This window comes from Perca flavescens, chromosome 7, assembly GCF_004354835.1.
Source record: "Perca flavescens isolate YP-PL-M2 chromosome 7, PFLA_1.0, whole genome shotgun sequence".
Lineage (NCBI taxonomy): Eukaryota > Metazoa > Chordata > Actinopteri > Perciformes > Percidae > Perca > Perca flavescens.
This window is the reverse complement of record NC_041337.1, coordinates 30,258,176-30,281,683: the sequence shown is the minus strand read 5'-3', so window position 1 is coordinate 30,281,683 and position 23,508 is coordinate 30,258,176. Positions and strand designations below refer to the sequence as shown.

The 23,508-nt window shown below is 41.8% G+C and overlaps 1 protein-coding gene across 4 annotated transcripts in view; it reads left to right on the top strand.

The window, feature by feature from the left end:
* The window catches only part of LOC114558920 (plexin-B1), a 76,540-nt gene that overhangs the window by 42,711 nt on the left and 10,321 nt on the right, over positions 1 to 23,508 (top strand). For all 4 annotated transcript variants that reach the window (XM_028583221.1, XM_028583220.1, XM_028583223.1 and 1 more), the window contains 26 exons: positions 632 to 732; positions 829 to 961; positions 1,165 to 1,321; positions 1,566 to 1,674; positions 1,944 to 2,052; positions 2,532 to 3,332; positions 5,324 to 5,422; positions 5,903 to 6,025; positions 6,666 to 6,759; positions 6,942 to 7,117; positions 7,932 to 8,083; positions 8,171 to 8,276; positions 9,401 to 9,537; positions 9,719 to 9,892; positions 10,956 to 11,190; positions 15,892 to 16,134; positions 16,580 to 16,756; positions 17,144 to 17,292; positions 17,475 to 17,575; positions 17,690 to 17,907; positions 18,808 to 18,986; positions 19,081 to 19,147; positions 20,432 to 20,578; positions 21,382 to 21,556; positions 21,976 to 22,079; positions 23,148 to 23,232. In XM_028583221.1, coding sequence (XP_028439022.1) covers positions 632 to 732; positions 829 to 961; positions 1,165 to 1,321; positions 1,566 to 1,674; positions 1,944 to 2,052; positions 2,532 to 3,332; positions 5,324 to 5,422; positions 5,903 to 6,025; positions 6,666 to 6,759; positions 6,942 to 7,117; positions 7,932 to 8,083; positions 8,171 to 8,276; positions 9,401 to 9,537; positions 9,719 to 9,892; positions 10,956 to 11,190; positions 15,892 to 16,134; positions 16,580 to 16,756; positions 17,144 to 17,292; positions 17,475 to 17,575; positions 17,690 to 17,907; positions 18,808 to 18,986; positions 19,081 to 19,147; positions 20,432 to 20,578; positions 21,382 to 21,556; positions 21,976 to 22,079; positions 23,148 to 23,232 — 4,351 coding nt within the window. The remainder of the gene's footprint in view (positions 1 to 631; positions 733 to 828; positions 962 to 1,164; positions 1,322 to 1,565; positions 1,675 to 1,943; positions 2,053 to 2,531; positions 3,333 to 5,323; positions 5,423 to 5,902; positions 6,026 to 6,665; positions 6,760 to 6,941; positions 7,118 to 7,931; positions 8,084 to 8,170; positions 8,277 to 9,400; positions 9,538 to 9,718; positions 9,893 to 10,955; positions 11,191 to 15,891; positions 16,135 to 16,579; positions 16,757 to 17,143; positions 17,293 to 17,474; positions 17,576 to 17,689; positions 17,908 to 18,807; positions 18,987 to 19,080; positions 19,148 to 20,431; positions 20,579 to 21,381; positions 21,557 to 21,975; positions 22,080 to 23,147; positions 23,233 to 23,508) is intronic.

Genomic DNA, 23,508 nt, shown 5'->3' with positions numbered 1-23,508 from the left:
GTAGTTGAAAAAATACATTGTTTAGTTTGAATCTCAGATTAGCTCACTAGTTTAACTAGCTGGCTATTTTAGGGCAAGTACAGTACGGCAAACTTGAATTTGGATGGTCAGGAGGGCAAATGTTAACGTTAGCTAGTAAACCTGGATAACTAAGAATTGCTAGACCATTGTTTTTTACAATACTTGCCTGTCGCTATCCAGGTAAGCTAGTTAGCTACAAGCTAGGTAGCGCTGGCTACCATGAAAGCATTTGTCATAAAGAAATTTTATATTTTTATTTTATCAATTATATTTTTGCAAACAATAAAAACAAAAAAAAAATCAAGGGAGCTACACATAACAAGTGGAGAATAGTTTTGAAACAGTTAAGTGTTCTTCAGGAGGATTTGGCAGACAGTAATAATAAAGTAATGATCATTCCGCTTACTGAGTCAGTATGCAAGTCTGTAACATTGTGGTTGGCAATCAAATTATTTCCAAAGAACTCTGATGCAAGTTAAACATCCTTTGTAATTTCTCATGCTTTAATGAAGGACTCAGATTTCTTTTAATTGCTAACCACAACGATTGTTATCCACCGAATTATTGACTTCATAAGTCTGTCTGAGTACTCGCTTATCATCATTTTCAGGTAGAGAAGCGTTCAGTGGCAGAATGTGGGGACCACCTGGACTGTCAGTCCTGTTTGTCTGCCAAAGACCCCTACTGTGGCTGGTGTGTCCTGGAGGGACGGTGAGTCAGTGTACATGTAATGGTGGGGCTACTGCAAATGCTCTCTTGCATCCCTGTCTACTTTCTCTTTCATTGACTCTCTTACTTCTCTTTCAGGTGTGGCCAGCGCTGGGAGTGCCAGAGAGGGTCTGTGCAGGGCCAGTGGCTGTGGAGTTTCAACCAGATGCAGCAGTGCCTCAGTATCCAACACCTCAGCCTCTACAACATCAGCCGCGGGGAGAAAACTGATGTAATGCAATAATAATCTCCTGTGTGGCAGTCTTTCTTCACTCCTTCCAACTCGCACATTAGTTTAAGTTCTACAAAAGTCGGTGGACACAACACGTTTTACATTACATTAACAGCTATCGGTCTCTGCTCACTTCATTTCTTTTTCCATCTTTTATCTTTCATCTCTTGATGTCCCTTTCCCATTCTGTCTTCCTACCTCAGATTACAGTGTCAGTAAAGGGCCTCCCAAGCCTAAGAAAAGGAGAGGCCTACTCTTGCTTTTTCCAGGACACAGAAGCACCTGCCTCACTCACCAACACTGGTGTGATATGCTCCACCCCCGATGCCAGCAGTCTGCCCCCCATTAGCCATGGAGATGGTGAGTATTTTTTCTTGTATTTGTTCAGCAATTGTACCCAAGGGGTCAACTTTTTTCAGTATTTACATAACATACAAAGTAGGGTGCAACAAGGACTATTGTTTTTAAAATCTTTATTGCAAGTCAGAAATGTGGACTTTACAAAACTGCCAAAGCAGCACTATGATGCTTATAAGAATGACAAAAAAGTTGGTCAGCTAATTTGAAGCTAACATATAATGGTGACCGGTTTGTTCTGATGCAGAGTTTGTGATGGTGACCCTGTCACTGCGTTTCACGAATGTGACCGTAGCAGAGACAGAATTCACCTTCTACAACTGCAGCTTGGTCCAGCAGCTGTCTGGACGCAGGCCGTGAGTACACGCACTTACATGTCATCACTCAACACATATTATCAAATCTAATCTAGCAGAATACATTATGTGTCTACCATGGCGCTTTCAGCTTGTGACATCTGAAAGAATGCATGTTTGCACATTAGATGTCTGACTGAGACTGGTTAGATCTTGTGCATACTGTAACTAAAGCCATACATAGTTGTTTGGACATATTCAAGATTTTGAATTTTCATCATGATTTGTTTTTGTTTTTTTGCCTGTACCCCTGCTGTGGGCTCTGCTAGATGCCAAGGGTGTGTTGGCAGTCGCTGGGGGTGTAACTGGTGTATCCACCAGCATATCTGCACACACAAACACACCTGCAGCCAAGGAGTCACCATCTACAACCAAAATGTGAGTCCACATTAAGTCTGAAAATAAAGGCTATGTATTGAGAGATGTTTGAGAGAGGTATCGATTCAACTGTATGCATCAACTGCAGGTTGTGTTGCTGTTAAATAGTATTGCATAGTTACATTACATTGAGTATTGGTATTGTTTTAATATTTTGTCCACCCCATTTACATCATCAGTGTATACTGAATATTTAGGGAAACCACTGTCTGGAATGTAATTAAAACGCACTAGGTTTGTTTTGCTTAGCATGCATCATACTGTTTGGTGTACTTTTCCGTTTGTTTTCTGTTTGTCTTTTTTAGTACAGTTTTTACCATGAATCGTTTTTTTTTTTTTTTTTTTTTTACTCATAAGTTGCTTCTTATTGTATTTGCACACCCATCTGTTTTATCCTAATTTTGTCTCCCCCCTGTTTTTTGTTTTTTTCTTGTCCTCTCCTTTCCTCGCTTGTTCACTTGTGCTACTCCATCGTCAAGTTCAAACCGCCAACACCCACCATCCCACCTCCCACCAGAAATTTGACCCCTTTACCTCCTACTGTCCGGGCTGCTACAACAACAACAACAACAACAACTACAACAACAACAGCCACAAGCACAACATCACAGCCACCACCCACAGAGACACCTACCCCCACCACAGCAGCTGTCCCTTCAACTTCCACCACAGTGACACCACCCACCACTTCTAATCCTGAATCAAACTCCCCCCTGGCCACAACTTCCCCCTTGGACAGGATTTTCAGCCAGGCCACTACCATACACACCAATGTTACTACCACAAGAGGGTCCCTCCCTGATGCGGAGGGAACTACAGAGGGAAATGCTGGCACTACAAGAGGTTTTTCAGAAGATGAAGTGACTGGAACCTTGAATAGCACTGACAAAACTCCCCACACTACATTACCCAGCAGTACTAGTGGCATGGTAGACCCTGAGCTGAGATTTTTAGGGCCATCTGGTGAAGCGCTGGGCTCTTCCTCTGATGTAAGCTCAACCACCTCCAGCGAAGTGTCCCTTTTAGTAGACCTCGCTATCAGTGACAATAAGGAGTCCATTCCTCTGGGCAGCTCCGAAGAGAAGGATTCCCCTCCGTGGTTGAATGAGTGGGAGAAGCCAGAGGGAGAGACTGACATGGAGTCCACTACAGGTTTATCTGTTGCAGGCGCCAGCGAAAAAACGTTTATCTATACACAAGCACCTGAAACAGTTATTGACCCCAACTCTGAATCTGCAGCAAACTACCAATCAGATTCTTCAAATTACCTTTATTTTCGGGTGAGTCCAGAAGCCACATGTGCAGCTAATCTAGGAAATTGTACTGTTGCTCAAGTCACCATGAAAAACTTAAAGCTTTTAGAAAAGTTACACATTTTGGGAACTACAATTTTGTGTGTGTTTTTTTTTTTTTTTGCCAAGAGTTAGATTAGAAGAAAGACACCGCTCTCATTTATGTCTGTTAAATATGAAGCTACAGTCAGAAGGCGATTAGCTTAGCTTAGCATAAAGACTGAAATCAGGGGAGGGAAACCGCTAGCTTGACAGATATTAGAATTGTATCCACTGTGGACAAAAAAAGGTGAATAAGCATCATTTCCCAAACGGTTTAACTTTTACTTTTAAGTGTCCTGTATTGCAAAAAGTAAGATTTCCATGTCTTTTTTTATTATAAAGCAGGTTGAGATGCTATATAAATACTGTTATAGTATCAAAACGCTCAATCTACAGAGAAAATTCACACAGCTCGTATTCAGAAACTGTGCCTTTTTAAACGAGCCGTCACGACCTCTGTACGTTTGTGATGTCACAACTATACTATATACACTGTAGGTAAAGTGCTGGCTTAGTGCCGTTACAGTCATTCCCCAGGCTGCAATGACAGTACAGCGACGCTCAGAGCGCAGATATGGAAGACAAGTAATCACTGACCAGAGCAGACTGGGCTTTTTTTAGGAGGTGGGCTTTAAGAGACAAGTGCTTGAACAGAGCGTTTCAGACAGAGGGAGAATACAGGTATATTCAGACAGCGGTATGAGAAAAATAAAGTTTTTTTTTTTTTAACATTAAAGCATGTGAACATGTTCTAGTAGAAACACAAAGTACAAGTATGAACCTGAAAATGAGCACGATATGGGGCCTTTAAAAGTACTGTGTAATTAACCTAACAAGATCTAAGCTTTAGTCTGCAGTACAACTAGTTGGTCCTCATTCTACAACAGTGCAAACAATGAGAAATACTGAAAACAACACTGCTGTTATCTTTATTAGCTCTCCTGTCGACAAAAAACGGCAAATGACTGACACAAAGTCAATGTAATCTCAGACGCGAGGATGGACCTGAGAAATTCAAGACAATTTACCTTAAGGTCTTATTGACTAGTCTACCCGCTCCATACCATTTCTGTTCATCTCACCCAATGATAGCTGCATTTTTCTCCTACAAGCTAAGGAAAGGTGATATCCCTGATCATGACATTTTCAAGTCAACTCTCTCCTTTTGTTTTACTTGTATGTCTAATGTTTCATTGCTGTGGTGTGTTCGTGGTCACCTAGTTTTTTCCTCTTTTTAAGTTCCATGTTTTGTTTGCAGTTCCTTTTGTTTTCATAGTCTCCCATTTCTGACTTTCTGCTAGGTTAGAAATAAGACAGGATAGCTACTTACATATTAGATTTTTTTTATGGTTATAGAAAATTGACTTTTTCTTTATAGTATCTAAATCAAAGATGGATTTAGTTAGATTGTTATTGTGGACAGTCTTACAGGCAAATCTAGGTTTGGTGGATTGGAGGAGAATGCCCTTACTCTCAGTACCAACTGTAATGTTTACGTTAGGAGGAATGATTATTTGAGGCTGATTTTCATGGCTCACGCTAAGTCCCTTTAGTTCCAGTCAAAGCCAATAGCAACAGTTAAGTGAAACTCTTTTGATGTTGTTGCACACATGCTCAGTGTCTATACAAAATGTGTTAGGATTGAGGCAGAAGAACTTACGTGACCTGCACAGAGCCCTAAGCCGGATGTCTTTTAGTATGAACTGGAACATGAGCCAGACTTAATTGTAGCACCTAACCCTATTGCTATTTATTCAAACATGTAGTGGAACTTGGCTGACAAGAGAGGCAAAAGACATAAGAGTCTGCAATTATATAATGGACACTTGTTCAAAAAGATCCTTTTGAGTAGGATCTAGATATAGGTTTATAGCTGCATTTTCTTTTCCCTTATGTATTGCTATTTCTCATTGTTATGGTTAATAATGTGTCACCAGGAATGTCCGTGTGTGGAGAAAGTTCAGGATTCTTCTCTTCTTCCTGTCAATGTGGAGAGGAAAGTCACTCTGGTGGGACAACACCTAAACCTGTTTCAGGTAATGTATCCGTCCCTAGGGTCAACCGTCTTTTGCCTTAGTCGGGCAAGACTGCATTAAAGCCACATTCGTGCAGGTTATTATGATCTTTGAACATGAAAACATATCCATCGCATAGCTTCAGCTAAATGGCTCAGGGATTTGTTGACATGTCATCATCAATGAGTAAGCCTCTTTAACAGCAGGGTGTATGAGAGCAGCTTTGCAAACATGTTCTTCAAAGAAAAGTTCTGTTTCAGTTCATAAGGACATAAAGGCTGATATTAAAAGCTCTAAACCACATGGGTTTTAATGCATACTGTGGTTTAAGATAGATTTTCACTGCCTTAACAAAAAGGGCATTATTATTATTATTGTTTCCCCCTGAAATCAAACTTATACACATTAGCTTTTACAGTGACACTGTGGTACTGTTATGTATGTTAAAATTTGTAATGTGTGTGTCTGTGTACCTACATGTATGTGTTTGTGTACATTTAGGATGAGAATTTGGACTACGAGTGTGTTTTGGACATTGAGAATCAGTCAGTGGTGGTGGAGGCCTCCGTGGAGCCGGATGCCACTCAACTATCGGTCTTCTTCATTTCCTGCCAACCCCACCAGGTCAGAAATCCTCTCAATATAGTGATTTATCTCAGTGTGTTGTTATGTTTAGTCTACATTATTCAAGTCTGGAAATTATGACATGGAAAGTTAGGTGGAAGGTGATGGTTTCAAATATTTGAAAGTATTTCTCTACAACATTAAATATTAACGACCAAATGATCAACAATCACAGTGAGGTGTGAAAAAAACAACATCCTTTGTTGTTATTAATCCAAAGACTGACTGAAAACTTCAGCTAACCTGCAACTTCAGTGCGGGTGGTGGTTTGATTCCAGCAACACTGCTGGGAACATAAGCAAACAACCCCACAACTTCTATCCCATTCTGATTCAAATGTTTCTTAATTGATTGGTGGTAGCATTCACAATGACTGTAAATCACTGTAAATCAACAAAACTAAAGGTCATAGCCAAAACCAATAAACCAATGGCATGCTGTGTTAACAAAAATCCATAAACTGCTGTTTCTTGATCATGTACATCTGTTAATCATTGAGTCTGTTTCATTAGCTCTCATAACAAGATCCTGTTGACCCATTCTGTAGCTGCTTTGCACATGGATGTGCATCACATCAACTCATATACCATATCACAAGTAGTGCTTCTGCTGGTTAAGATGTTAATTGTTCTTGTTTCAGTTTGCCTATTCTGCCTTGATGGAGGAATACCCAGCCATGATCAACGTGAGGAGAAAAAACAACTTCCTGATCGACAGCGCTGAGGATCTGTATGGTGTGTGTTTTTGCCAGTCGTGTCTCCTAAGTGAGACCATTTTATACTATTTGTGTGTGAGAGATTGCACAGAGAGGCAATCGGATTACATGCAGTAGCGGGTACATATTGTATAGCTGTTTGACATACAGTATAATAATGTAAGTTCCTCATAGACTTCCACTTTCTTTCCCTCGTTTCAGTGACTTTGTTCAATTGTTCAGTGGGGCGGTCAGACTGCAGCCGATGTCGTACTGCCGACCCGAAGTACAGCTGTGTTTGGTGTGGTAGTGGTGGTGCTGCTAGGTCTCACTGTGTATACAAGGGCTCCTGCAAAGAGGAGATCAAACTCACCTGTCCTGCACCCGTCATTCATTTCGTAAGAATTTTTTACCCTTCTTATGAACACAATGAGCACTTAGACACTTAGGTAATTTTTGCTTTGAGAGAGAAATTAGGAAAAATTAGAAAAAGGGGTAGAAGAATTAAAGGCTTACTTTGCTTATTTAAATCTGGCTCTGTGTCATGGCAGTGTGTGCAGATGAACGGTGTTTGGCTTCCATCCATGGCCGCAGTGTATGGAGCTCCCAGCTGGGCAGAGCAGTCGAGGTCTGCCGAGACCCAAAGCGCGCCACAGAGGTTCGCGTCTCTGGCGGAACTCGAGTGACCTCGGCTGCCCCGAGCTCCGTGCACTGGCGCCATGGAGGAAAGCCAAACACCATTCATCTAAACACACTGCCCACACAAAGATGACACAGAGGTGGATTCAAATCAGCAAAGTATCCCTTAAAGTTGCAAATTATTTAATGTTTGTGTATGTGTATGGCCTTTTGTGTTGGAAACACTTACTGTCTAAAACAAGCAAGACACGTTCAAATACAATATGATCTGAGCTATCATCACGATTTGACTGCTGGACTAGTTTTACAGTCTCTTTTATCCCCCTTCTGGATGTTTTGAATTGATGGTTTGAACATTTGGTTTAGCGGCAAATAAGTAAATTTTTGCCCCTCAGTTTGTATTCAGTCTAACTGTTCATCAAACCAAAAACCCAGTTTCATACATGGTATTGAACCATGAGTTCACTGTATCATTACATCTCTACTGGACATGCTTTCATGGTATATCTGAAAGCATTATGTCAGAACAAGACAGGGTTTACATTTCATACGTTTGGTCCTCTTGTGTTTCAGTTGGACCCGGTATCCGGTCCCGTAGAGGGAGGCACAGTAGTGACCATTTCAGGCTCTAACCTCGGCCAGAGTGCTGAAGACATTCAGAACTCAGTCACAGTAGCCGGGGTCCCCTGCAGTGTCATCCATAGCAGATATGAAGTCTCCTCAAGGCAAGTCGTTGGTACACACCTGAACATAAACTGCTTGTTAAGTTTTATTTTTTCCTCGTTTTGCAATCGTATGTCTTCATCTTGTAGGATAGTGTGTGAGACTACAAGCAGTGGAGGAGAGAAGAGCGGCCAGGCCTCAGTCAAAGTGAGGGGAGGACAACTCGGACTATCTGCTCAGATCTTCAGCTTCCAGGTAGATGCCTTAGTAGTATTAGTATAGTATAGTAGTCAGTATTTTACATGCACAGAAAAAAAACAGTTTACTTAGAGAAATCAGGTAACCTTGTGAATTTGTTAATGCAAATGCATTAGAGCACAGCTTATCCTCAAAGCATGAATATGTCTGAATTTTACAGTACAATTTTCTTGTTTTTGATTTCTAACATGTAGTCTTCAGATCCAACCGATGCTGACTCAAGTCACATCTTGAGGACATTTAGCAGCTCCCTCTGCAACAAAAGGCTTGCCTATTTAAATGCATTTAGACCCACTGAATATCTACAGAAACTCCCGCTACACCCTTATCGCAATTTTGCTGAAGCAAGTGAACAAGCATTTGAAAAACAAAGACATCTCTGGGGCATTTTCACACCCAGTTCACAAGCAGCAGTTAATTTGAGTCCTTGCATGTTTCCCCTCTGAGTTTGGTTCAGTAACATATTTGAGAACACAGCGATCGCTCTTGGGTGTGGACCAAAACACACTGTACACACCAAGACCTCACTGAGAGGGGAGTCCCATGGGATTTTTTCTAAACTAATCCTGAAATGCCTCATTTGGAGAATGTGATACAACTGTGATCAAATGCAACTTTAGGAAGCATCTAGAATGATTGTTTGTAACTATCCACAAATGTAGCTGTTTATTTTATGTGTTTATTTATCCAAGAAAAAGAGAGTGCTTTCCCACAGAAGATCTCTGACCAAATTAAGGAAACGACTGCTCCCACATGGCTTTTGCTAATTAGACTTCACTTGAAATTGTGCCGTGTGAAATGTCACTGCACCACTGCAGTGCAATAAAGTAACAGCATGTCTCCTTAATTACATTACAGTCAAAGGACTGTAGGTTTGACAACAGCCTTAATTAATTGGCCCAAGTGGCCCGCAAATGAATTGTTTTATAGCTGGCTGCGAGGCGACCTTCTAGTGTTTCCCAGAATGCCCCGGTGTCTCCTTTTATCTTCTCAATAAATCACCCGCTCAGAATCGGATTATTGATTATACTTTTTCTCTCCCTCTCTCGCTCTCTCTCTCTCTTGTGCATATATTGCATCTTATCTTTTTATCTTTCTTCTACTCGTCTCGCCATCACCAGGACCCGGTACTAAGCAGCATCTTCCCCCAAAGAGGGCCCAAGGCCGGGGGCTCCTCCCTCACCATCAGAGGCCAAAGACTGAGGACTGGACACCCGAGTGAAGTCAGCATCCTGATCGGAGGAGTGCCATGTATTGTGTAAGTGTCTCAAATTGACCATGAATTAAGAGTATGAGTTTACGTTTCAGAGTTATAAAAGCAAACTTTTTCTTTGTGTAGCAGTAGGATTTACTGCTACTACTAATTTAGTTTGGTATAAAATGACTAGAAAGTGGGTAAAAATGTAAAGAAAAATTATATATGTCCTCTTCTGTTCAAGGCTGAGCATCCAGGAGGATAAGATTAGCTGTCTGACCAGAGGCAGCAACAGAACAGGAGAACATGGCATCACTGTGCGGTTTGGTGGCACAGAGCGACACCTACAGGGTTTGGTGTATCATTACACCCCCAACCCCAACATCTCAATGGCTGCTCCGTCAAAAAGCTTCCTCAGGTGGTTATCAATCTTTCGGGCGTTCAAATATTTCCAATCCATTGTATAATTTAATGATGCATGTTACACTGGTAGTTGCTGTGATGGCAGTGTTCCCTTAGTAGAGATGGTCCGATACCATTTTTTGCTTCCCGATACCGATTCCGATACCTGAACTTGCGTATTGGCCAATATCGAGTACCGATCCGATACCAGTGGGTAATATATTTTATTATGTTTTAACAACTGTATACTACTATCCCTGTAGGGATGTGATATAACAGCTGTATACTACTATCCCCGTATGGATGTGATATTATTTCTATCTTTGTTGTCTGTCTGGCTCAGGTTAAACTCTTTGTAAAACATGAACAAACACAAACAATGAATGTCGTACAACTTTCTTTTATTCTCCAGTTTGACAGTCGGTTATAACGGAAAAAGAACATAAATAAACTACTTGGATCGGATCGGTGCATAAACTCCAGTACTTCCCGATACCGATACCAGCGTTTTAGGCAGTATCGGAGCCGATACCGATACTGGTATTGGTATCGGAACATCTCTATCCCTTAGAGCAAGAAAATCCCAGCTCTATCTTAAGATTATGGCCGGGATGCAGTTCAAAGTTAAGGTTTAAGTTTTGCTGTTTCAACGGAGACATTAGGCAGTCTAGATTAGTGAATAGCCAGAAAGCCTCTACTTGTGCTTTTGCTCAGGCGTTTCAGAGGCTGAAAGCTTAGTGTGGTAGCTCAGGATGCTGATGTGTTTGTAGGAACATTTGCAAGCGATGATCATGTCTTACAGCTAAATGCTGAGTTTTCATTTCCTCTTTTGTTAAAGTTACAGGAGACTTGTTATAAAAATGTCTCCTCATCAACCAGTTCAGCAGCCGGAAAATACTTTCTTTTGAGGTCTTTCCGTAGTCTTTAGTAAATACTAAATTCAAAGATTGTGGTGAAGCAAAGTTTTGCGCTCCCGGCAGCCACTTGTGACAGGTTTACTGAATATCCCCACTCAGTTTTTGAATCGTCACATGAAATATAACAAATAAACCATTCTTTTCTTCTACTATCCCCTGCAGCGGAGGCCGCATCATCAGAGTTTCTGGTCAGAACCTGGATGTGGTCCAAGAGCCAAAAATGAGGGTCACCCTCAGTCCTCCTGATACTCTCCCTCCCAGGAGGAGAAGGAGCTTCAAAGGGAGGAATGACGGAAGCCCGAACAGAGGACAGGATCGCCGGCGTCCACTGAAGAGATGGAGGAGGATCGTCCCCGAGGCGGACTGCCCGGAGGGTACACTCTGTCACGTCAAACAGGTAGGAAATGTACTCGTCTTCTAACTGTGGATTTTAATCGTTTTCTTTGAACCTGCAGAGTTTATAAGCTAGGGCTGTCAACGTTAAAGCGGTAACGCAAATTCGTTTGAATGGCAAAAACTTTTAACTAACACATTAACACAGTTTCTGTTATGCTGACTAGTATGGCAGTGTTTCCTTTTGGATTTTTTTGAGCAGTGGGGGCAGGTCTGTCTGAATAACAGAAATGTTGCCACTGTGGGCCGCCACTACAAAATCCACATAGAGGAAACACTGTATGGACTGCAGGGGGCTGTGGATTAGGCATGGGCCGGTATACAATTCTGACGTTATGATAACCTTCAGGAAAAAATACCACGGTTTCACGGTATTGCAATTACAGCTTTAAAATGTATTCTTTTTTTAAATGTCTGGGTATTGAAGACAATGTATTTTATTTTTTTATTTTTTTGTTATCAAATTTTTATTGTTTTAACATAGTTTAAACATGACATGTAACGACGAAGACAAACAATCAGCAATTACGCCAGTACGAAATAAAAATGAATAAATCAATGATAAATAGGCTATAAAGGGCACTATATCAGCGGGATAACAAAATATACAGAGAGATTACATAAAATAAATAAATAATAAACAAACCTACAGAACATATATCAAAATATACACAAATATATTTAAGTACTACATATTATTAGAATTGTTAGAAAATATCCATAAAAAAAAAAAGGAAAGGGGGGATAATAATTAAACCAGTGGAGTAGAGCTGAGAGAAATCTACGACAGTTGACATATGAATAATAATGAGGAAAACATGAATGAACCAGATGAACAAGAACAACAAAAATAAAACAAAATGATCAAAAAACCAGAGAAAAGGGGGTAGAAATTCAACTCAGTAAACCCTTGAGTTTTTCCAATGTTTGGGCCCAGAGTCTAATGGTGTCCTCTCTTGCGCCATGAATGCGTGCAGTGGAAAATTCGAGATACACCACATCTATAAATGTGAGAACCCAATACTGCTTATTAAGAGAATGTGGAGGTTTCCATCTCGTTGCTACTATTTTCTTAGCGGCTGTCAAACCAGCTAAAAACACTCGTTTCTGAGTTTTGTTAAGTTGGATATCAGAAAGATCATCTAGAATAAAAACAGAGGGGGACAAGGGGGCCGAAACATTTAATAAAGTGGACAAACTTTCTTTAACCATATTCCAAAAGTAAGCAACCCCAGGGCATTCCCAAATCATGTGAAAAAAAGTACCCATTTCCCTTGTATGGCACAGCGTACAATTAGGATCAGGTTTAAGCTTCATACTATAGAGCTTACGTGGAGTCATATAAGTCCTATGAATAAAATTAAAATGGATTTGTTGATGATCCGGATTCCTTGAGGCATGCATTACCATAGCCCAAACACTGTCCCAATTAAAACTGGGGGAAAGGTCCGGAATATCTGCCCGCCATGAAGAGTCTATTGTCAGAGTAGGAAGCATTTTTTCCAGAAAAAAGTTATATAATTTAGAAACCAAACCTCTTGTACCCCGGGTCTCACGTAACACTTTAAGTAAAGGGTGGTCTTTGAGAGGAGCCAACCAAGGGACCCCATAAGCCTTCATAGCTGCCCTCAACTGTAAGTAAAAAAAAAAGGTAGAGCTCTGAAGGTTAAATTGAATGGAGAGTTCTTCAAAGGAGTGAAGGCCTTTGTCACCCATTAAATCACCCAAGGAGTGAATTCCTTTGTCGAACCACTGACGACACTGGCCAATCTTTATAGGGCGCTTACCAATTAGCAAACCATCATTATTAAAGATAGGAGAGTAGGGATTCCAATTAGAACGGATATTACAAGCTTTTTCTGCTGCTCTCCAGACCGACAGAGCGTGTGACACTAAAGGACCGAAACGGAGCGTAAACTTTTTTAGAGGAATATTGGCAAATAAAACTTCATCTAACTTCAGAGGAAGAACTAGATTTCCCCCCAAGGAACGCCACAAAACATCCATTTTATCACTATACCAAATATGCAGGGGACGTAAAGTAAAAGCCCAGTGATATAGCTTAAAATTCGGAAGTGCAAGTCCACCAGCGAATCTATCTCGTTGCATCGTGGAAAGCTTAAGACGTGGACGTTTGCCATTCCATACAAATTTAGTAATTATGCTCTGTAGTCTATCCCAAAAACAAGAAGGGGGAGGCAAGGGCAGCATAGAGCTCACAAAGTTAATTTGAGGGAGTACATTCATTTTGATAATCGAGATGCGCGATCTAAGAGAATTTGGAAGTGAAGACCAATTATCCAAGTTACAGGAAATTTTAGACAGGATGCCCTCATAGTTGGTCTTAATTATATACTGCAATGAAGCACCAATCACAATGCCCAAATACTTAAATTGTTTAACCACTGGTATACCGGAGGGTAATGCTGAGTTTCTCATTGCGTCATTTAGTGGAAGAAGTGCAGACTTTGACCAATTTATTCTATATCCCGAAATCTCGCCAAAACTGTCAAAAATAGTTAAAATGTTAGGAATGCACTGCAGTGGGTTGCCTAAAAAAAGAAGGATGTCATCTGCATATAATGAAATATGATGATTGGACCCACACATTGTGATAGGGGTTTATGCCTTTATCTATGTGTATTGTCTGGGCCAGTGGCTCTAGCGAGAGTGCAAAAAGAAGCGGGCTTAGGGGGCATCCCTGTCAAGAACCTCTGGCTATGTTGAACAGTGAAGAACAAGTCTTACCTGTCAAAATCATGGCTGTGGGGTTCGCATACAGCACCTTGATCATATGAATGTAAGAGGACCCCAGAGCCATGAGCTTCAACACTGACCACAAATATGGCCATTCCAGACGATGAAAGGCTTTCATAGCATCTAGGGAAAGGACCGCGGAAGGAGGAGTCAACGAAGATGACCCATGAATTATATGGAGTAACCTCCTAACACTATCGGATGCTAATCTAGTTCTAATGAAGCCTGTCTGGTCACAGTTAACAAGCTGAGTCATGGCCGGCTGGAGCCTCCGCGCGAGCAATTTATCATGAATTATCAAGTCAGCATTTAGAAGTGATAGAGGCCTATAATTTGAACAATCATTGGGGTCCTTGTCTTTTTTAAGCAAAAGCGTAATAACTGCAATATTCACATCCCTGGAAAAGGACCCTCTCTCAATAGCGGCTTGGATCATATTCAAGAGTAGTGGGCCCAAACTGTCCCAGAATGTAGTATAAAATTCTCGAGGAATTCCATCCAACCCAGGGGACTTGCCACTACACATATCAAGAGCTGCCTCCTTAAGCTCATCTAAGGTAATGGGGGTGTTTAATTCCAGAGAGTCTTCCTCAGGCAGCTTAGGAAGCAGTATTTTGTTTAGAAAATTGTCACAAGTATCCTGATTGTGTGATATCTCAGAGCTATATAAATCAGCGTAAAAGCTGCGGAAAGTAGCATTTTTGGACTTAATTGTACTGATATCCGCAAAATGTTCATTGGACCGCAATCTAAGGGCTAATAAACTGCTGGGTCTAGCCCCATTAAAATAGTACAACTGTCGCGTCCTATGAATTAAAAATTTGGCCCACTGTTTCATAACAGCATTTATTTACTTTTTCACAAGGTCAAATTGAAGCCTAACCTCTTCATCATAACTTTGTTGTAATAGGCTATCTAATGCTGATAATTTGGACTCTAAATTATGTAATCTGGATGAACGAGCTTTCCTTATGTTGGAGGCATAACCTACAGTAAAATTCCTAATAAAACCTTTAACAGCATCCCAGACTGTCCTCGGGTCCTCCACAGAACCTTTATTTATGTTTACAAAGTCTGATAGTTGACTTGAAAACTTGGTTTTAAATACTTCATCTCGGAGTAGCGTGGAGTTAAAACGCCATCTAGGGGCCCTAGCTGGATTTGAATTTAACAACACAGAAGCAATCACTGCATTATGGTCAGAAAAAGCCACTGGTAATAAATTAACATTAACAATATAATAAAACAAATCTCTAGAAGAAAAAATAAAGTCAATTCGAGAGAAAGATTTATGTCTTGATGAAAAATGGGTGAAGCCTTTAACAACAGGATTTAATACACGCCAGAGATCCACCACCCCAAGTCGTTAAAATCATTTCTGGAGATTATTATCAAAAATCTCATTTTGTAAATGACATTTTGTTAAAGCACCAATAGTCAACACTACAATATTGTCGCAATATCGACATCTAGGTATTTGGTCAACAATATTGTGATATTTGATTTTCTCCATATCGCCCAGCCCTAATTGGAAGGTTCGCGTTATACCATGTTGATAAGAGTAATAAATACTTGACAAATATCCCTTTTAAGGTACATTTGAACAGTTAATAAATGTGTGATTAAGTGGATTGATGGCAATATTTAGGCATGTACTTATGCAGTGATTTCACCTATGCCGGTCTTTGTTGGTTTTTTGTATACATACTACTGGATATCTTTGGTTTGATCGCAATTAACTATGGACAATCATGCAATTGAATCACGACTAAATATTTCAATAACTTGACAGCCCTAATATGAGCCTCCTTTTTTTTTTTTTTTTAGTTGTCTTAAATAAAACTCCTCTTGGAGAGTGGTGATGGTGTGCATTATTTTCCTTTACAAACTAATATTTCTTTTATGCCCCTAATACACCTAACTTCATTGTTCCTGTGCCCCCCTCCAGTACGAGTCTTTCTGCACAGTGAACAGCTCCTCCCTCATCTTGTGTCCGACTCCGGCAGTGGGTCCAGATGCCAGGAGGGCCAGGGTCAGAGTTCATTTCCTGTTGGACAGCCTCCATTTTGACTTCAGCACCGTGGGGAATGAAGCCTTCAGCTATGAGCCCAACCCGCAGCTCTACCTGCTGAACCAGAACGATCCCAGCAAACCGTACCACCACAAACCAGGCAGCATCATCTCTGTCGAGGTGGGCGCCAACAACTTCACTTCTTTCTACTCCAAACTGTGTTTAAGAAATAGCCCCAGTGTACGAGCCAGTCTCCGCTGTTATAATTATCAACACTGAGATTTCCTACATAGATAGTGAATATTGCAGTTTAACTCCAACCAGAGCTGTAACAATTCCAAATTTTGCTGTATAATTAATTGCCTCAGAAATAGTTGTGATTAACAATATAATTGTCTCTTTCAGTCAAATTAAAAAACAAATGAATTTTTGCATTTCTTTTTCAAACAAATAAAGTTTTGAATCAATCCCAGGCTACATCTTTTGGTTATAGCACTGTCATGTGACCCAGATGATGTAATAACACAAGTGCACAAATATTGCGATTAGACTAGGATGTAATAATCGTTACAGGCCTAACTCCAACAGGTCTTACTGTATGTCATGTTGTATCTTTCCCCTCTAGGGAGAGGACCTGGATCTAGCCATCTATAAGCATGAGGTGGAGGCTCGGATCGGGGCGGGGGTGTGCTCGGTGAAGACCCTGACCCACAACCACTTGTACTGTGAACCCCCAGCTCAGCAGCCCTCAGTCACAGCCAGCAAGAAACTGGATGGCATGGACAGTCTGCCTGAGTTCACAGTGAGTAAATGTTACTGTGTGAAGCCGGAGTTCGTGTTGCACGTTTACATTCAGTAGGCAGGATCCTACGCCGTGACCTGTCGTGCACCTCTCAAAAAAATCAAGGAGAGGGTTAACTTTTCCTGCAACAGATTTCCGCAAGTGGTCAGAAAGCACAGGGGAGATATCCCGAGGGGGGCATGTGTGCATGCTATTCTCTTAAAGAGATGAACGCACACACCAATGTACAAGTATAAACTTCAGGCCTCCGCAGAAGCATAAATCCCGCTTAAGGATTTTGGAGCAAATCCGTTAAGAGGAACAACAGTGCGTGATTGCATGCTTAACCGTCACTTTGACTTTTTCTCCTTTTTATTGTGTCAAAAAGTCTGTAACTGTGCTTTCCAGGTGAGAATGGGGAATCTAAACTTCTCTCTGGGCAGAGTGCAGTACGACAGCCAGGCCCAGTCTACATTTCCTCTGGAGGCTCAGGTGGGAGTCGGGGTGGGAGCCTCCATAGTGGCTCTCATTGTGCTCATCATAGTCCTCATATACAGGTAAACACTTTAATTTAACGGTCTTTCCGTACAGTCCGCAACAGGCTGCAATGTACAGTAGTTAGAATATGATTTCCAGTCATCCAATGCTACTTTATTTCTACACCTGTCTTATTCTTCCTAACCTAGTGCTGCTTTATTTCTTTGCCTAAATGTTGTCTGCATCGTTGTCGTTTTGTCAGGAGGAAGAGCAAACAGGCCATGAGGGACTACAAGAAGGTGCAGATCCAGCTGGAAAACCTGGAGACCAGTGTGAGGGACCGCTGCAAGAAGGAGTTCACAGGTACAGGCCAAAGCTTCGAACTTTTAGACCAATAACATCCGCTCAATAATTGTCCCAACATGTGGAAGATACTGTACACAAACTGAGGCCTCCTTTCCTTTTACCCTCCTTCAGACCTGATGACAGAGATGATGGACATGTCCAGTGATTTGGTGGGTTCAGGGATTCCCTTCCTGGATTACCGGGCATATGCCGAGCGCATTTTCTTCCCAGGCCACCGGGACTCGCCCCTGAGACGAGATCTGGATGTCCCCGAGAGTCGAAGGCAGACCGTGGAGCAAGGGCTGGTTCAGCTGTCCAATCTGCTCAACAGCAAACTCTTTCTCACCAAGGTCAGCCAGCATGGTTATGTTTGTTTTTCCTTAAACTGATTATTAAATAAAAGGGTTTGTTTTAAAGGTGCACTGAAGAGCCATTTACAACCACATTACACCCCGGGAACAGTTTGTTATTGGGAAAGATCTTCGCATTAAAATTTCCCATCCCTTTTCTCTCTCATATAGTAGCATTAAATGTTTTTTTTGTGTAGAAAGTGTAATACAGCTTTTCAAGTACACTACATTTCGCAATAACTTGCTCTTACAGATAGTGTAGGAAAAGATGCTACTCCGGCTCAAATGGCCAGAGTCTTTTTGACTCCACCGGTCACTTCTCAAGTTTTCCCCTTTTATTTTGTGTTTGTTGAAGGGCAGACCAGGAAATGAATACTCAGGATTCGTTCAGTTAAACTATAACAATCTTTAGTAAAATGATATTGCAAGCAGACAATCATATGCATATGGATCAGCCGCTCCTTCAAGACTTTCTCAACCTAGCCACCAGCAAAGTCTCTCCGGGTCTGACACCGGACCTTCCTTTTCCCTATTCTTTTATTCATCTTCAGGTTCCTCCAATCGGTTGGATATCACTCAGACTTTCTGTCTCCAAGAAGATAGCGAAGTTGCGCGCTAGCCTTGGGATCGCTCTCATTCTCTTCTTCTCTCATGGCCTAAAGATTGTCTGTTCCTTTAAGATATTTCATTAGGTGCATTCTGTTCCAAATGTTTATCAAATTTATCAGGAGCACTTTTGCTCCTCTAAATTTGAACACGTCTTATCTTACTAATGCCAGACAGGAGGAGACAGCGAGGCCATCCCAGGCTACAGGACATTCTTATTCTAAAACCCAATATATTTCTACAACAGATGAAGCACTTTTTCTTGACATCTTCTTGTCTTGGTTGTGTCTCCAGTTTATTCACACTCTGGAGGTCCAGCGGACATTCTCCCCAAGGGACCGGGCCTACGTGGCCTCTCTGTTGACTGTAGCCCTGCATGGTAAACTGGAGTACTTCACAGACATCCTGAAGACACTGCTCAACGACCTAGTGGAACAGTATGTGGCCAAGAACCCCAAACTGATGCTGAGGAGGTGAGGGTCAAGTCCGTCGGTCAGTTTATCAAGGTATCTTTAGTACAGGTGCTTTCTTCATCCATACATTGTTTGCTTACTCTTCCTTCTCCAGAACGGAATCGGTGGTTGAGAAGCTTTTGACAAACTGGATGTCCATCTGTCTGTTTACCTTTCTGAGGGTATGTACACTCATGTTTTACACCTGACCGCAGATCAGTGAGTAGGGATTAATCCTGTTTTATTTAATTAAAGGTACTCTAAGCGACGTCACGCATTTTTTAGGCTACAACATTTTTTGTCACATACAGCAAACCTCTCCTCACTATCCGCGAGCTGCCTGTCCCCTGAACACAGTTAAAAAAAAAAAAAAAAAACCTGGCCTCTGTAGACAGCCCAGGGTCCACTAACTCCAACAAAAACAAAGCAGCCAACCTGGACCACAAAAACATAACAAACCGTGTTCCAGCGTTCAACCAATAACCAACAAGAAGGATTTGGGTGGGGGGGGGGTGAGTGTGCTGAAGCATAGAAGGGAGGTGGAGGGGACGGGATAAGGAGGAGGGAGGGGCGAGCTAGTTTTGTTTTGTTTGAAAATACTTTGAACGTCAACAAGAATAACGTCATCCAACATCGCTTAGAGCTCCTTTTAAGTAAAAGAAATAAGAAAAAGCAACCATTTGAGTAAATACACACAAAAAGCCAATACAACTTTGTATAACATAACAATTATATATTTTATCTTATTTACTCCCTTATTTATCTATTGACCTCTTCCAACCGCCCAGGTTGAGAGCCACTCCTGTGGTTAACAGTCATTATAGCTGTGTTATTATAAGTTTTATTGTCTCTATGTCCTACTTAAAGCTACAGTGCGTGGTTTCTGATACAAGCCTTCTGTGATCGTGCACCCCCCTCACCCCTCCTCCACACAGTTGCTGGTAGCCATAAAACATGATGGACTCTTCAGAAGAGATCATTATCTTCACTCGAGTTTCTGCGCGCGAAGTTTGTGAGCATAGCCATGCTGAGAAATGCAGAAAGAGTTTTATGGAGCTGAGAGTCTTAGTTAGCTTTGTAGCAACTCATTTGACAATGGCTTGAATGTAACAGACGTTCGTTAATATCAAAAAGTTACGCACTAAAGCTTTAATCTTGCAACTTAGTTGCTGCAATTTTTTCCACAAGAATGAATACTATTAATATATTATATAATATACATGATGTAATGTTTTAAATGGAAAGAAATGGAAATTTTTAATCTTGTATTGAGCCTCAGGCTATGATGTTTATTCTCTGTACCTGGATCATAACATTTGATGCCATAACTCTCCGCTGACAGGGTGTCCAATCCGGGCTGCTCAGAAGCAAAGGGGAGCACTCAGTCAGGACACTGAATGAATGACTCTTAATAATATTATTCAGTGTTAGGACGTTGTTGACCTTCCATTTTTATGCTTGGCCAGGAATCAGCAGGGGAGTCCTTCTACATGCTGTTCAGAGCAATAAAGCACCAGGTGGACAAGGGACCTGTGGACGCTGTGACAGGAAAAGCCAAGTACACACTGAATGACAACAGGCTGCTGCGAGAGGACGTGGAGTACCGCACGCTGGTCAGAACACGCATACAGTAGATACAATATACAGTATATTAACACAGGCAGTGTTATGGTACAATGTCAGTTTTACAGTATGACAATACAATCAATCCTCATGGGCGTGCTGGTCTTAACAGGGAGGTGTGTTCAGGTGCTTTCTTGGCATATTGCTATCTTGAGGCAGCGGAAAGTGATCGCGCCGTTGACCAACAAAAGCCGTCTCTAAAGCATTTCGTTATTTTAACACCTGCTTCACCTCGTGGAGTTTTGGTGGCATAGTGCTCGTGCCATATATGATCTGCTCGCGCACTTTCACTTCACTTCATGCACGAGCAGATCAGTTACTTCTCCTGGAAATCTCTCCTTCCTGTTTAGCAAATCCTCCATCATAATAGCAATGCGCCAAGGTACAAACGAGCCTGGCATTTTAAAGGGAATGGGAGATGACACTCTGATTGGTTTATTGCTTGTTACACCCAAAACACAACTATGATTAATTAAGACACTAAGTAAAACCCTTTTGTACAATGCGCCTGACGCACGGACCCTTTTTTTCTGCCGTAAAACTAGCAAAAGTGGATTCGTTCACGCCCTAAACGCACCTGCACCAGGCGCTTCACGCCGATCGCTTAGATCGTTAAAATAGGGCCCTCTGATTTTTTTTCTTTCCAAATTTAAATTTGATAGACTAAATTAAGATGACAAGTTTTACTCAAACCACTATGGACAACTGCACACACTTGAACACAATCTAAAATTCTGCATAGCAGCATTCCAATATTTCCGCCAATAATCAGCCCTCCCGTTCACCTGTCCAGACCCTGAATGTTGTGATGCCAGCTGCCTCCGCCAGCGGAGGCGCTACCACTCAGACGGTACCGGCCAAAGTCCTGGACTGTGACACCATCACCCAAGTGAAAGAGAAACTTCTGGAACAAACCTGGAAGGGAACCTCCTTTTCCCAGAGGCCACACATTGACTCATTACATCTTGGTAAATCCAGTTTCTTTCACAACACCACGCTTCTCTTTAGACTGTAAGTAATGATGTGGGCCGTTGGTCAGACAGAGCACTTGATCACAATAACTAGTGGGCTAGTTTCCATTTTCACTGTGAATATTCAAGCACAGGACATTTCTCCAGTCGTAGCTATGAATGCCACACAGCAAACATTTATTCTGCACAAATCCTGCTTTAAAACTGCAGGCAATCCATTTTGTTGATATTATAAAGTAGGATTAAAGTATTCAAACGCAAACGGTTAAATCTTTTGATCAAAGAATTTCCAGGCCTTTCCCTGTGCACCCGGATTACCAAAAGAGATGAAAACCATTTCCTCGCGTGTCCTATATGTTGTAGTCTTCTTGAAAAAAGCAGTAGCATGGGGTTACGTACATTTGTTTTCCCTCCAGAGTGGCGTGCAGGTGTTGCAGGTCACCTGATCCTATCAGATGAGGACCTGACATCTGTAGTACAAGGTTTATGGAAGCGCCTTAATACACTGCAACACTACAAGGTAAGTGAAAGTCAAACCAACACTAACATACTTACACATATAAAACATGCATGTTGATTGTTTTAGGCAGGAAGTGTGACCGGCAATTTCCACTGGATGCGGAACGTCTCCAGAACGTCGACGGAGTCATTACGTTTCCATTAAAGTCAGCTTCTATTTTTGACGGACGACGGAGAGCTCCGCAGCAATTCAGCACACGGCAGATAGTGCGGGACAGGAAGTCAAGCACAGAAACAAAATAAATATCCGGTTAATTTTCAAAATAAAATACACCTTTCACACGGCGGATCATATTTACATATTTACTACACCTTGAAAACACAGCACAGAGTCGTTTCCCCTCTACTCCTCCGAATGGAAACAAACTGTTGTTGGTTTTGTGGTTCTATTCTACGTGAATTCGCTAGAACTTGTGGGTCCTCGTGACTACAGCTGTCAGTCACGGCCGCAGCCGTTCGGCAACAAATCCGGACCCGGTGGGTATAGACGGACGGCGGAGCACGCAGCAGACACGCAGCGGAGCCGGTCCGCAGCTGTTACGCATCTAGTGGAAATCCCCGGTTACAGTTGTGATACGACTGCAATTCAATCAGGAGAATATGCAAAGTTTTATTTGTACATATGCATAATATGAAATGTACAGAGTCTTTGAAGATTAGACTCCATCGTTACAAAAATAATTTTAAATGGGTAGAGAAGCCAAGGCATATCCCCCCGATGGAGTCTAGACACTGGTGGTGGTGGTTTAGGAGCCTGAAGACCGGACCGAAGGAGCCGACGGGACCTGACGGGACCCAACGGGTCCCAGGGTGCTGTGGGTGACAATGGCTGGAGGCGGAAGGGGGGGAGGAGGGTTGCACACTTTGCCTGAAACGACAACTGAGAGAAGAACAGAATTAAAGCAGGGAGGCCATGCTGTGATTGGCTCGTGAAATTCATGGCCAATTCTGGTTGGTCTAACTGAAAAGTGAACGCCTCGAAACAGCTGATCAGTTCTAGGAAGAGAGAGAGAGGTGGATGAAGTTCAGAAGTCTTCCTCAAAGAATTTACGCTGAGCTTCATTTGCAGGTTCCTGATGGAGCAACGGTCGCACTCGTCCCCAGGAACAACAAAAATCACCTCCATGACAGCCACGATTACATGCCTGGAGAAAGTGAGTCTGGTGCACTTTTTTTTGGATTGTACACACGCTAGGGATATGAAATGGAACGTCTCGTAGACAAAGTGGCATGACAGCGGGGTTCACCCATAATAACGCTTCATCAGTTTTCAACAGTGCTCGGATTAAGCTTGATTTACATTGCACAGATGTTATCCTTACCTCGTGATCTGATCATGATATTGAAGCCTGCACTCTGCATTTCCTAACAAGAGAGGAGTATGAGGAGCTGAAGTTAGGATTTTATTAGGCTTAAACTACATTTAAGAT